This window comes from Perna viridis, chromosome 5, assembly GCF_037379345.1.
Source record: "Perna viridis isolate PV_CMFRI_1.1 ecotype Kerala chromosome 5, ASM3737934v1, whole genome shotgun sequence".
Classification (NCBI taxonomy): domain Eukaryota; kingdom Metazoa; phylum Mollusca; class Bivalvia; order Mytilida; family Mytilidae; genus Perna; species Perna viridis.
In genome coordinates this window covers 16,771,417-16,786,762 of record NC_142449.1, presented here as the reverse complement: position 1 = coordinate 16,786,762, position 15,346 = coordinate 16,771,417, and the positions used below count along the sequence as shown (strand labels likewise).

The following is a 15,346-nucleotide window of genomic DNA, read 5'->3' as shown; positions in this document are numbered from 1 at the left end:
ATTTCGGGTTAGACAATTCTGATAACTGGGCTCGTAAATACCCTCGGGTAAAGCAGTGGCATAGACTCCATGATATATAAATACATGTACTAAAAAACAATCATATAATTTAAAGTACTGTGCTTTCTTTTTCTTGATTAAGGGGCACTTGTTTTTTGCACTTTTTGTTGCCCTAATGTTTGCTTATTTGATGAAGTAATTTGAATGAAGTTGTTTCACATAAATTTCGTTAACACAACCATATCTAAAAATGATGGCGACATACTTCCATTAAAAACGTGTATGAAATTTTGCTTTATATGAAAGAGTGACTTGTAAAGAAAAGGATCTGAAATTTACCAAAAGTAGAAAATGTTTGATTTATGAGTTACATTTAACATAAATAGCTACATAAAGGTGATATATGAAGCGTATGTGTTATTACCAACCTACGTTAAGCATTGATCTGGAACGGAGTGTTAAGCATTGATTTCATGAGACATCTTTCAACTTCACAGGAATTGTTGCAGTAATAACAAGGTAAATACATATTTCCATTGTACAATATTGGTATAAATATAGAATTTAACAATGATATAACAACAAAAAATATTTTCAAACTACCCGGGTTGTTCTCCCCGGACTCTGCCAAGTATCTTAAGTAAATTCTGTAAAATACCATTAAAATCAAAGGGAACATTGTAATGCTTGATAAGGGCGAGAAAAGTACCAAAACGTTAATTAAACCGTTGATAAGGAATTTTCTACATTTTTTTCTTGGGTTACAGAATATTTCGCATGAGGTTTCTTACGTCATGATTTTTAAATGTCGTCCCCGGTGCTTATCTAGTTATTATGTCTACATTGGAAACAAAATATATATCGCATATTTAGATTGAAATATTCTTATTTACATGTATTATAAGTGATTTTTAAACTTAATATCGTTTATCCTATATCGCATATCCCACATCACCCCGCGGGCCGATGACCCTTTAGGTGACAGAGGAGTCTAGGGTTGGTATGGTTTGTGATACAGATTTTGGCATGTGATATTCAGTATACATCATCATGTGTGGTGTTCACGATCAGAGCTGTTCACTCTGAAGGGTAGCCTCTATAATAATAATAATAATAATAATAATAATAATAAAATCTTTATTTCAAGAGGGTTACACAGTTATTATAAGCTAATCTTCCTGAGGCCCTCACACACAAAAACTATATCTACTAAAAATTAAAAATCAACAACACAACACAAAAACAAAAGCTGATTTGACAATACCAAATTACTTTAACATAATACAATATAGAACATTAAAAAACAGTGTAATCAGCAATATTATTTTTCTTTTAAGATTTCTATTCAAACGTGTTAAGGGTACTTCTTTAGATTGACTTTGAATGAGTTGTCCGTGATTTGATTACATAAATGTTTGGGTAATTTATTCCACAAGACAGACCCAGAATATATGAATGAATGTCTGAAAAGTTCAGTTTTAAATTTTGGGATTATTAACTTTCCTTGTTCAACATTTCTTAGTGAATTAGGTTTGTTTCTTGAAACATAATTAAACTTTTCTGATAGCTAACTTGGTGCTTCCCCATTGAGAGATTTATAGATTAATAGGTATTTGTGATATTTAATCCTTGTTTCTACTTTCATGATTCCTAATTGTTTGAACAAGTGTTCTGAGGGAGAAAAAGGTTCTGCATCTAGAATTAGGCGGACAGCCCGTTTTTGGAGTTTAAGAATTTTGTCTAATCCTTCAGAGCCACAGCCACTCCATACAATACAACAGTAGTCAATAAGTGGAAGAATGTACCCATTATAGAAAGTTTTTTTTCGTTTAATGTTCAGATATTTCTTAATCTTTGCTAGAAAATACAATTTTGATGAAATATTAAGCATATATGATCAACAAGATATTTCCAGCTTAGAGTATCATCAATTTCTACACCAAGTAGTTTTTCACATGATGAAACTTTTAAAGCTTTATCATTAACTATTACGGATGATAAGTTTTAAAATCACGTCTATATGTGAATAGTGTCGTCCGATATGTCGCCACGAACTTGTGAGGAGCTGTTTACATTTTACCATATTTATTCAATGAAGCGAACCAACGAATAAATGTTTCACGAATTATTTGCGATATTATTCAATGTTATATAATTTCTGCACAGTACATTTTGTACCTGATGTATAATACGAACAATAACACAATACAGTGACACCAAACAGTTAAAACCTCTCGGGTTTCCTCAAGACTTCCTTGTTTTATATCGGGATATGACGAAATGTTATTATATCAATTATATTACCAACTAAAAAAGATTTACCTACCATAACAGTTTAATTGTGTCATATAAAAAAGATTTTTTTTACTATTTTTTTCTAACTCATTTAACTACTTTTACAAAGAAGTTCAAAATCGATTAAACTTTTCTATAAAAGTACAAATTATCTCGATGAGAAATCCTATGAGACTAAGTGCACAAGAAAGAATTGATTACAACATTTTGATTAATTATTGATTACTTCTTATCGTAAAAACATCGAAGGAAAATAGAGCAATTAATTGATCAATAGAACTGGAGAAAGCAAAGAATCGTAAAATGACCACTAGGGATAAAGTTGTCAGCTGAATTTTCATCATCTGATAGATTAAATCAATAATGCATTATTTACCTGTGCCATGTTACTTAGGAGAACTGTGATGTCATGTGGAACAGTTTTATTAATATTTGATGTGAGCTTCTATAACAATCTTATCATGGCTATGAACTATGTTTACTAGAACGTTGATTATATAGAGTCGGGTGTATCCATGGTGATACAGCGTTAACTTTATATTCAAGATTTTTATAGTGTATTCTTTCCTGTTTTCCATAGATTATGTTTTAACTTGTATGTAAAATCTTTGATGTAGCTATCAAGCATAACTATATTACACAACTGTACGCTACAATTAGAAAAACGACACAGTTAATAGGCTTTGTAGATAACATTTTTGGCAATATATGTACATATACAAATGTTGGAAATGATTTGTGAAGGGAGAAAAGGTTTAAAAGTTTCTTATCAGTTATGAACTTAAAAACTAACTTGCTTTGCAACAAGGAAGATAATATTGGATATAATCAATCGTTTCGTTGGTACACTTATTAACAGAAACAATATAAAAATACAATCAACCACTTGAAACACCGTAAAAATGCGTACATTTGTCGTTTTATTCCTGCAAGAGTACATAATATCTTCTTAATGTATTTTTGAATTAAATGCAAAACAAGTTTCACTAGCTTGGTTGATACTTGTTCGGTGAGACTATTAACATTCAATTATCACATTTATCCAAAGTTTTAGGTTATTATTCTATATGATACATTATTATCAATCAACTTTGTTATCGATTACGTGCGTAACTGTTAATTAGAATTCATGAATATGCTTAGTATTGCGAAATTCACGAAAGAGAAAAAATAACAGACTAGAAGTGATATAATGCAGGTTTATTCCACTAAGACTTCAAATAAATATTTAGAGAAAGAGTAAATGAATTAACGTTGATAAGATGAATGTTATCTTTTATTAACTGCCATTTCTATTGGTTTTACATCGATTTTACAGGTAACAGGTAAACAACGTCCATTGTATTTGATTTGGAAAGAAGTTGGTTGGAAAAACATCAAAGGTAAGCCGCACAATTATGATATTACTATTTTATATTGACAAAAACTCACATTAAGATATGTATGTGTGGTAACAATTTTTTGTGCTTTTATCGTGTATGTTTTTTTTTATTTCTATCAAATGTCCTTAATATTATATATTGACTACCCTTTTAGAGGCCAAGCTAAAATAATACTCTTTAATTGAAATCAGGTGTAGTTTTAGAACATTGCCTAAAAGGAGGCATTCTGATATCAACTGTTACACGAAATATACCTCGAAACAGCCTTCCAATATTTTCAGCTGTAGAATCAAACTTTCAGTATTATATCAACCCACTTAACTCATTTTCCTTTAGTATTATTTGGTATTAAATCTGTAAAGTTGTGTTAGAAATTTTCAGCTATGATTATTTTGATTTATGATTATTTATTACCAAATCTGTGTTAGATTTATGTGATATGAAGAACAGTGTTATTATCCACAGTGACACATTTACGGAAAATGGATTCTAATGAGAGAAAAAACACATTTGGGATTATTACCTTAGGTATCACGGCTTGTGATGAATTTGTGATTCATGTTTTAATCACAAGGACACGATCAGTCAAAAGGATCTTCTGTAACACAGATATTGCGATTTATTACGATAACAGCCAAACTATTTTTTATTGACAATGTATTTTATACAATCCTGCTGTAACTGCCTATATGGTTATCCGATCTTAATCTTATCCTTTGTAATAGAACCAATGGATTCAATACTTAAACATACTTTCCAATAATCAATAATTATACAATTGAAAACCGTGGTATCACACTTATACCATGATTTATTAAAGAAACTTAAAAGTTTTGAATCCGAATCGGAATATTTTCTGTTTCAAAGTTATTAAGTGCGATTTTATTATTACAAGAATGATTTTTGACTTAGGTTCATCACATTAATCTTCAGATTTTTTAGATCTAATTTAAAAGGTAAACTTTCTTATAGATATGATAGGGTTGAAATCAATTAGCAAGACAAAAAAATGTGATGAATATGATACAATGAACATTACATAACCTTCCTTTTTTCATCCAAAATACGTTTGCATAAATAGCACCGATAATATCTGGTTAAAATGATTTAAATATCCCATGACACTGAAGGCCTGGAAAAATACACTGGGAGTGTGTAGTGGAGAAGTTTTGTGAAAATGAAAAGGGGAAGAAAGGGGGATAAAATGGTTAAAGCTAGCAGTGGCGGATCCATGGAGGGATTCCGGGGGTTGAAGCCCAGCCTTTTTTGCTGAAAATTATTACCACTGAGCCCCTACACTATCTTACCAGATTTATCAATTACGTTTTCCGTTTAAGCTCAGTGAGTCCAAAGGGCCATCATCTGAGCTATTTTCATCACTTGGCATCCGTCGTTGTCATCGTCCGTCGTAGTCATCGTCCGTCGTCGTTAACAGTTTTTCCTCTGACACTAGTTGACCAAATGTTACTAAGGGTGTACAGCATGATAAGAACTGTCTGTGAACAAATTTTAATGTTCATCTGTTAAAGTTAAATCTGTTGGACTAATTGCACAATTTTGACGTTTTTATTTCGCTATTTTCAATGTTATTACTTTAACAAATTTCTTCTCAGAAACAACTTGAAAAAATTACTAAAAATAGAACGTAGGGGGTCAGACAAAAGTTTTCGCATATATTTCCAAAACTGTTAAGTCTAGGCGAATTCTGACGTGAGGCAAAAATGTTCAGCATGATAATTAATTGATTGATTGTTGTTCTTTAACGCCCAAGCAGCTTTTTCGCTATTTTTAATGTTAATTCTAAAAAAAAAAACTCCTCAGAATCTAGAACCACTTGTTTGTTGATCTTTTTCAATGCTATTCGCGTATGTGATAATGCCATATTTTCCCCATTTGTTCAACTGAAACCATCAAGTCCCGTCAAAGGATGGAGTATCATATAAACGAGGGTCAGTTCCTTAATACACGACGTCTTATAGCTCTTGATATTTGGGGACTTAAAAAAAACTGGAGTAATTGAAATAAAAAACATATCTTGTTAGTAAACTTTTTAATTCACCCACACTAATTCTTTTTATATACCCATGATTATTTGTAATATAAAAAACCAAAAGCTTTACGATCAAATTTTAACATCATGTATCAACTACATGATATTTTATACATTGTATAGCCGAATTGATAAATCATTTATGTGTTTGCGTTGAAACATTTCCAGCGTTTTAATCTTAAGGATGTGTGTACATGTGTATAGGTATTTAAAATAATAAAATGTACGTATAAGATCAATTCTTGGTGCCCAGTAGGGTGACATATAAAAATCATGTCGAATATACATTTAAAAAACAGTAAGGCACGGCTTCATTATAGTGTATTAGTCCAATTCAAGTCCAACGGAATTAGATAGTGATAGCCACCTGTCAATGTTATCTCCGTTGAATAAATAAGTATTTACAATGTAAGAAACGAAAATTTTAAATGCAATATAAGCAACAAAAGAAAAACACTATCAACAAAACCATTCAAGAAAAAAAAAGAGAGATAGATTCAGAGTCATATATTTTAGAATTAATTTGTATTATTGATAATAAACGTTTTAAAAACATGATTTTATCAGTTGTTTGATTTTATAATACATATTCTCTGACACTTATTCCAATGATTGTTCAATAATTGACAGTTCTTTTTACTGCGATACGAATTGATGAAAAGCAACTAGAATATAATCGCAAAAATGTATCAAGCTTAAAGCACTTCGAAAAAAAAATCTTAATTCTTCCCTTCGACTATTCAATGATTGTAATTATGGATGGATATTCTTTATCTGAAATATTGGAAATGTTTATGATTGTATAATCTATTTGAAACCATTGACACCATTCTATCATTTTATTTGTCATTATAATCTTATCTCTCTTCTAGATAACAATGTGCAGTACAAAAGTCAGTAAAGTAGTCCTTGTCATACTGAATATAGTTTTTGTTGTAAGTATCAATGCCAACTTTTTTGTATTGCTATTAGATAAGATCGTAAAAACGGTATTACATTAAAGGAACATATTCACCAGAAACGAAGCAATCTGTCCTTTTAAGAAAATTGTTTCAAACCTTAATTGAAACACATTTGTCTATATATGTTTAAGACTACAGTGGAAATATAAGATTTAGCGCATTAGAAAATACAAAATGTCCATTAGTCTTAAGCAATTTGTTCATGTTGGTTCTGTACATGTGAAAAAACATGTTTTACTATTTTTCAATCATACGAAAACGCATATAAAGTTGCCCTATTAGCCAGTAAAAGGTTATCACTTTAAATTGTAACGCGTGCAAATATACATGAAGAATATGCACACTAGCATCAGTTTTAAACTGCAAGTCAAAATTTCAGTAATGTAGCATGTTACATAGAGCAGCTGAACGATTAATTAATGTTTGTTAAAAGTTTATTCGAAATTCGAAGTCTATATGATTAGAAAGAGGAAAAATTGGGAAAAACCAGTGCGAAATAGCAAATAAAATGAGAATAGAATTGGAAAAAAGCATAGAAGCAATTTCGACTGTTACCAGATAATTGGATAAGAGTGAAATGTTTTGCAATCTTAAGCTGCTTCATAGAACCTACTCTGGAAGAAATACATGGATTATTATTTACGTACATAGAATGTAGCACTATAAACACATAAGTCGTGGTCAAATATTAATCTTATGGTCTGTTAAACCGCAAAAGAATTGCATCTCCAATCAACTGGTCTTCCATAATTTCATTTGTTACACGTTTTTTTTATTCTTAGAGTACTATTTGTTTCTTATATCACTAAATGTTTTTTATTAACAGCTGTTAGGCCTAGGCCTGCTGATTCCAGGAATTCTGGTTCTTATAGACGAGTCTATTATCAACGATGAAGTTCTACCTGCGTTACAGAGTGTCAGTTTTGGAGTGTCTAACCTAGGAGACATGGCAAAGGGACTCTCCATTACACTAATTGTGTTAGGGTCCTTCGTGGTTATTGTCTCTCTAATGGGATGCATCGGGGCCTGCTGTGAAGTAAAATGCTTTCTCGTTGTTGTAAGTATTTTTTTTTGCGTACAAAATCTATTAAAGTAAGATTATCTATAGTTGAATGTTAAGAACTCATAAGGATAAAACAAAATCAAAATTGGTAAAAACACAAGAAAAAAACTCGCAATAACTACGTCATAACTAACAAAACATAAGCGACTTGATAAGAAGTTGCGTTGTGATAAAGAAATAACCAACCCTAACACCCCCCTAAAAAAAAAACCCATAAAATTACAAAAAAAAAACAAAAACAAAAAGACTCATGAATGATCTTACTATGATTATTTTTCAGTATATTATCATTGTCTTATTGTTGTTGATTGGGAAACTTACAATCGTTGTAATGTGGATTGCCTTTAATTCAGACGTAAGTAGCTGATAATAACTACATCCAAGTGTTTACCAGGGTTGGCACTGATTACTCTCAAAATTTAATCGATTACATCATGATGACGCGGCTTTAAATATTTAATCAATTAAATCAAGATTACTTATCATTTCAAATGTAATCGACAAAATGTGATTACTTAATGTGAAAGTAAACATGATTACATCACGATTACTTAGGATATTTCCACGCAATAAAAGAAAATAAATAAACTTCCTTGGCTTAGGCTATGTAATGACAAATTATGTTTAGCAAAATAATTTATATAATTTTAAAGCACAAGTAATAATTCATGCAGTATATACATAATTTCAAAGCTGTGGTAAACATAACCTGTGAAAATTGTCAATTAACAGGTATATTTTTTTATTTTACTTCAATAAGTAGACTAACTATGTGTTTAAGTGAAGTGACAAAAATGTGACGACGCAATTGAATAGCCTAAAATCATATCTGTAAACAATAGCATTTAGTTATGTTTAATATTCTAACCATGTTCATTATTTAACTCTTTCCTGAGACTATTTCAATATTTCAATAAATTATCATTTACACAGATATAACATAGTACACGTCATTCAAATTTAATGGCTCTGAAGCAAAATAAAGATGATTTTGATTATAGTTTTAAGTATGAAATTCCATAAATTTAATCTCTTCATAAACATTGAATTAAGCCACAACAAATTATTTACAAATCATGTTGTATATTCGCCAACTGTTTCACAATTTTCTATTTCAACATTGTGCCTTAGAGGATTTTACAAGTAATTACAAATGATAACATAATATAATTGTAATCAAAAGTAATAATGATTTCACCACTTTTTTAACATGAATCAGTTACATGTGATTACTTGAAATTATAAAAGACAATGATTACTAATTATATGTGGTTACTTTTAAAATGTAATCGATTACAGCAGAATACGATAACTGGTTATAATTTCCCCATCCCTGGTGTTTACTTGAGAAGTTGACAGTATTAGTCGTAATGATAAAGATACTCCTCAATTCATTCAGGTGCTCCATTTAATACTGCATTCTCCTGAAAGTGTTAACATCTCGGAGAAATATTCTTTACGGTACATTTTAGTACTTTTCTCGGAATAATTCTAACATAGAATATATCATACTGGTAGATAAAAAAACATTGAAATTACTTGATCATATTCCGAATCTTGGTGTTTGCATGAAAAAGACTTTGCTCATTTGCTTTTGTTACTTTGTATGTATGATTTTAGTTATTGTATGTTCTTTGTTGTGTATGTCTGTTTTCCATGTCGGGTCTTTGTCCCTAGATCACATTCTTTTGATTACCGCTATAACCTTGGTTCCCTTGATTACTCTTTCAAATCTTCAGAAAAAAGGTATCTCGGGATCAGTTACGTAAACCTATTTTTCATCCATTTCTGAAAAAGTATTCATCATTACACATGCTTTACTTCTTTTTCTAGGTTCAAAGTAAATTAAAAGACGAACTAAAGAATGGATTGAATAAGTTTGAAACTGATGATCTTACAACTCATGAAGTTTCTACTGGATGGAATTACCTTAATATGAATGTAAGGTTGTTTTGAAATACTTAAGTATTTCAGTTATGCGTGTTTGAATGGAGAAAAAAGTTTCAAATATAAAAATAAAATACATATTGTGATAACCTTCTGTAATCACATGTATATCTTTGCCAAGTAAAGTAGTATAATCCTGCAGTGTTTCTGACGGTGACACTTTGATAATGTAGCTAGGTAGTAGATGTTGGCGCAATAACTGATATCAACTGGTGAAAATTTCATACAATACGTTTATTGTTTTTGTTTGAACTATGAAAAAGTACGATACTAGAAAGTATTGTTTACAACATCCAGCTACTCGCATGTACAAACATTTGTTGGAACTAATATGCACGTATATGTAAATACATTCAAGTGATATAAAACATGGAACTTCTATTTATATACTTGTTTCACAATGCACTTTGCAGTGCAGGCGGACAATATATCAAACGAAAAAGAACAGATATGGTGAAGCGCAACAAAGCACCAGCATATAATGTAAATACAAAATAGTAAATACTTTCAGAGATTACAAAATGTCTTTAACAAGTGTAAGCACGCCTTTAAGTAATCTCGGAACGGCCCCGACAACAAAGGTAATGCAATCCACAGTAACAAATTGATGAATCTTCTTCAAAATAAAACTAAGAAGTAAACTAACGACACAGACACATTATTGACCAACATCTCCTGACTGTGGACAGGAGCATGTCTGTGGTGGTATCGGGCATTACCCATTACCACAAGTGTAATGTCAAATACGAAAAGAAACAACAAACAAGCACACCATAAAGTTCATTCAGTAATACACATCGAATGGAATACCAAAACATACACCTTATATAGACAAAATTAGATATCGACTTAAAGAACACTCGCAGTTACTGAAAGCTAGCTCAGACATTAAAGAATGACAATATCATTAAACACTACCAGTATTAGAAATAATTGGACATTGCAATTTCAGTGGCCTAGATTTGGAGTAGTAACGTCAAATACTTAGTAGGCAAGATTTGATGAAATGCAATATTCAAAATGCATTTGTTTTACGTAGGGATGCAATTATTATAGAATTATAAATAATGCAAGTCAAGGTCAGTCTTAATGAAGAACGGAACATACTATTAGATCACGAATCAAATATTTATGGTTCCGTCAATATTAAGGGCGTTACCTGAAAGCTAACTTCTGTTTCAAATATATCAGATAAAGCTGTGACATTCTGTAGTGCTTTCACAGCTTATATACAAATTTTGGTTTCATAAACTCATTTAAATAATTGCAACACGACTGCAATTTATTTAAAGATGTAGATTCGTATAAAAATAACTTTTTTGATTTATATTCTTTGTTGTTATTAAGCAAGACCAAAGAAAGATACATCAAAACTTTCATAACAAATTATACATTCTTCTTTCAATGACAACAAGTTACCTTTTTCACAAATAGATATATTCGATCTTCAGTACGAAAAAATCATTTTTTTTAAAACAAGACATTTCTGCGGAAAAGGCAATTATCGCATTCGTCTTGACAAGACAGAAAATAAACTTCCACAATGTTAGATTATAATATGGGAATTATCAATCACACACTACAAGATAAACATATGGGATTAGCATTAGTTACACTCAAATGAAGCTGAAATGCAAAAATTCATAGATATTCTTTATATTCCGTATAATCTGGGTTTTGCTTTTTTCTGAATTGTCGTACCAATCGATTGCTAAAAGTCGTTGTGCAGTCAGGGTTGCTCATTTATATTAAACTTTTTATAAAAAGTTTTCTGTATATTCTGTGTTAATTGTTTATGTTACAAAGTAAAAATATATATAATCATTTGATTTTTGTTATGGTAATATTTAGTTCAAGTGCTGTGGCATAGAATCGAAAGCTGATTATACTACTACAAAATGGGTCACGGGTGGAACTGCTAATCCAAATGTAGTGCCCGTTTCCTGCTGTTCAGGAGTAACACCATCGTCGTATACTAGACCAGGGGCATGTACAACAACTTCATCAACCGCGGGACTTAATTCTGACGTAAGAGTTACAAACAAAAGCTATATAATATGCCAGAAAACAAAAATACAAATTGATGAAATACGATGCATTCATTTCAGTCATTTTAACGGACACTATTTCTTTTTTGTGACGGTCATTAGTATCTGTTCTATTTGTTAACTAATAATTACAATATCATGGGTTTTTGTATGATGCATTGACACTTTCGCACAATTTTGTTTCTGATAGATAACATTTTGAAATATTTGCACCCGAAAATCGCAACTACATAAGATCATACGAATTGCACTTAATTAAGTAACATAGTTTATGACGTAATTAGATATCAGTGTCAAAGAATAATCAAGGGAACAAATGTTAAAGCGGTAATCAGTATAGACATTCCTTCCGTAAGGGTCAAATCGTGGTCAATGATAGCCATTCCTTCCGTAAGGGTGATCTCTATTTAGTTCATATAAGAAATTCAGAGTAAACGTCAATCAAAAACAATAACTCGATCTTCCTTGGGTTTCAATACAATTGCTATTCATTAAGTGATTATATGTGCAAACTACAATGAACAATCTGATTCTATGTAATTTTTATCAACATTTGTAATCTGCACGTCGATATTGTTGCAGTTTTTATTTCCTATAAACTAGAAAAATTGTGAAATAAATAACTACAATCAAATTATTAGTTCAAATTTTAACAACATCCAGGGATTATATAATCCGGTCAAAACTCGCTCATAAAGATGCACAAAAACAGTAACGCTTCCGTATGTTACAAATGTTAAGAGTAAACTTATAATCAGCATCTAGGCGTATAACGTATTCATTTACCTAAAATGTCAAACTAAAATATAATCAAAGATTCGTAAGGAGTCAGACTCGTAAATAAACAAAGATAAGATAGCACCATATCAATGACCAACCCAAATTGCAACAACCGGGCTTACGATGTTCATCCATAGTTTTAAATATGACCTCTTACTAATAAATAATTCGTATCATTTCAAGCATATCGATAAAAAAATTTAAACAAATAGAATAGATCATTGGGAGAAAGTGATGATGAATGTAAATATATTTGTCAGTGATTTAATATACGGTAGAATTACTATTGTAAACGTTTTAATTTTCGCGACTGCTAATTCTTTGCGGATTCTGTCAAGTGAATTATATTCGCTGGTTTCAATTTTCGCGGATTATAATACAAGATAAATATTATATAGTGTTGAAAATCAATTTTGCGAGTACTATTTTCGCGCTTTAATGTTCATCGCCAAAATTACTGCTTTTATAGTCACTTGTAAAATTGAAGTAAGCTATTTCTATATTTCAATATTTAAAACAATAAATTGTGCGTTGAAAAGACTATATGTACAGAAATGCTAATGCATGTAAAACTCAGTCAGATTACACATTAAAAAAAATAGATACTTAAATTTAAACTGTATACAAGTGCTATTACTATAACTTTACATCGTCGTTCAACAAGATAAAATTGTTCTTAAAATATATCGAATTTTTCAATGCAAGGTAAACTCCTTTTTCAAGTTTTCGAATATTGCATTCCAGTCCATATATTGGCATATAATCAAATGCTTAACGATGCACTTGAATCACTGACTTTCGTTTAATGTTTTCTAGGGATGTTATGAAGCTGTGAAAGACTTTGCCACAAAATATTCCATAGCTTTTATATGTGTTGGGGTCTTCATTGTTCTGGTGGAGGTAAGCTTAATTAAGTCATCAAATATAAAATCATCCTACAAAAAACTTAAAAACATAAGACTACCAGTATCATTTAGACATTGACGACTTCTGCAAGTCTTAAATATTTTAATTTATTTACAGTCAAGTCTGTCTTAAGGCGGCAGACCTAAGGTAAGGGACACAACTCTAACAATGCATTGGATCGTTTGTATTCAGGCTCTTTATATTTATCTCATGTAAGCGTCAAAGGAACTTTGATTGATTTCATTCTATTTCAAATGGATATTTGAAAGGCTTTGGTGAAATTGAATATGATACAAACACATCATTGGTTTAAACAGTTATGTCCATCTCCTTGAATGACTGTCCAATGAAGAACAAAATCATGAACACATAAGACATGTGATTTTTATATACGGGTTAATTTTACATAGAATTCCCAACAAAAGGGATATTTTAATAACAGTCTTTCAAGAAAGTATATTGTTGAATAGACGTGGTCGTTTAGACAGGTTTTTTCGGATAAAAAATTACTCAAATTCAAACATGGCGTTAATTTGAAAATGGGAACGATGTTTCTATAAACAAATATTTGGTCTTAAAGTAGTAGTATTTTTTTAACTACAGGACAAGTTCAAATCTTGATTACATTAAGACATAATCTTACAAATTTGTATATAACGGTCAGAAAAAAAGTATACAAAGTAAAATACACGAGGCTGCGTGATTTCAGATTGCTGTCATCGTGTTTGCCTGTATCTTGTGCAAGAACTCTGGAAAAGATAATGTCGTGTAAACAGAGACGATTCACAATTTAAACAGGTAATTAACTATATACATGACTAATCAACCTATCAACTTTACTATAAAACTTCCAAAGTTTACGACGACGCGTCCATCTACACCAGTCTTAACGGAGGAAAGACGTCATGTCGTATTAGTGGACTTTTCTTTCAAACGACGAGCTCATTTGCTCATCTAGCGAGGCCAATTAAAACAGTGTTATTACTCATTTCCATGCCATTAATAATAAGTCCTTAATAAATTAAACGTCTATTTCTTACGTTTTTTATATATATAAAAAATCATGAAAACTTACAGTTAATTGTTAAAAATTGACAAAACAAAAACCTGTTAACATAATGTTGTTATATTTTACATGATTTAGGTAAAGGACAAAGGTTCAACTGGTGATCTTTAAGACAGATTGGGTAACAATGAATGAGCAGTACTGTGATATCAACAAACATTGTTTTATATCATTTATCTTTCATCTTTTCTTTGATAGACGTAACTTTTTGTAAAATAATTCATAATTTTTATTTTTATTACTCGCAAACAAACAAAATACAAATGTAAAGGAGAAGAATCAAAGCAAGAAATACGTCAATTACTATTTTTTGCTGATTTGTATTTTCGTCATTGCAGTTATAAATTTTCCTCCTACAGTATTTGTATACTTTATTGGTTTTTTGGAATAAAGCAGGCAAGTTGAGTTTAATCATGGTAAAGGCTTCGATCAAAGAATAAAACATTCACAATTCAGCGTATCATTTTTTTTAAATATTATTATTATAAATATGAAATAAATGTGACTTTCTGTTGATCCTTTCATGATTAATTTGGAATACAAATAAGGAAACTCGAATTCTTTAGTTTAATGTATAATCTTTTTCGTACTTGTTATACTATTAATTTTGCTTGTTAATAAATCCATTCACGGAAATTGTATTTCATTTATTAACTAAAACGGAGACGGAATTAAAAAAAACAACATACCGAGACTCAATGCGAAAATGATGTTGACATACGAAGGTACACACAAATAGATTCATATATATAAAACACATAACACAATCACGGAAACTTTTATTCTTTCACATAAGCAAACCTGGCGATATACCCTAACTAGCTTTCCCGAGTTAAGCACCAAAAGA

General features: G+C 30.5%; 1 protein-coding gene across 1 annotated transcript; it reads left to right on the top strand.

Annotated features, from left to right (window-relative positions):
• Window positions 1-372: 372 nt before the first annotated feature.
• On the top strand, window positions 373-15,135 carry LOC148616284 (tetraspanin-4-like). The gene is made up of 10 exons (XM_088583181.1): window positions 373-519; window positions 3,614-3,677; window positions 6,600-6,662; window positions 7,516-7,746; window positions 8,033-8,107; window positions 9,586-9,693; window positions 11,551-11,727; window positions 13,344-13,427; window positions 14,143-14,231; window positions 14,578-15,135. Exons 3-9 carry the CDS (start codon window positions 6,606-6,608, stop codon window positions 14,203-14,205), a joined length of 795 nt encoding a protein of 264 aa, XP_088439307.1. The 5' UTR covers window positions 373-519; window positions 3,614-3,677; window positions 6,600-6,605; the 3' UTR covers window positions 14,206-14,231; window positions 14,578-15,135.
• The last annotated feature ends 211 nt before the right edge of the window (window positions 15,136-15,346 follow it).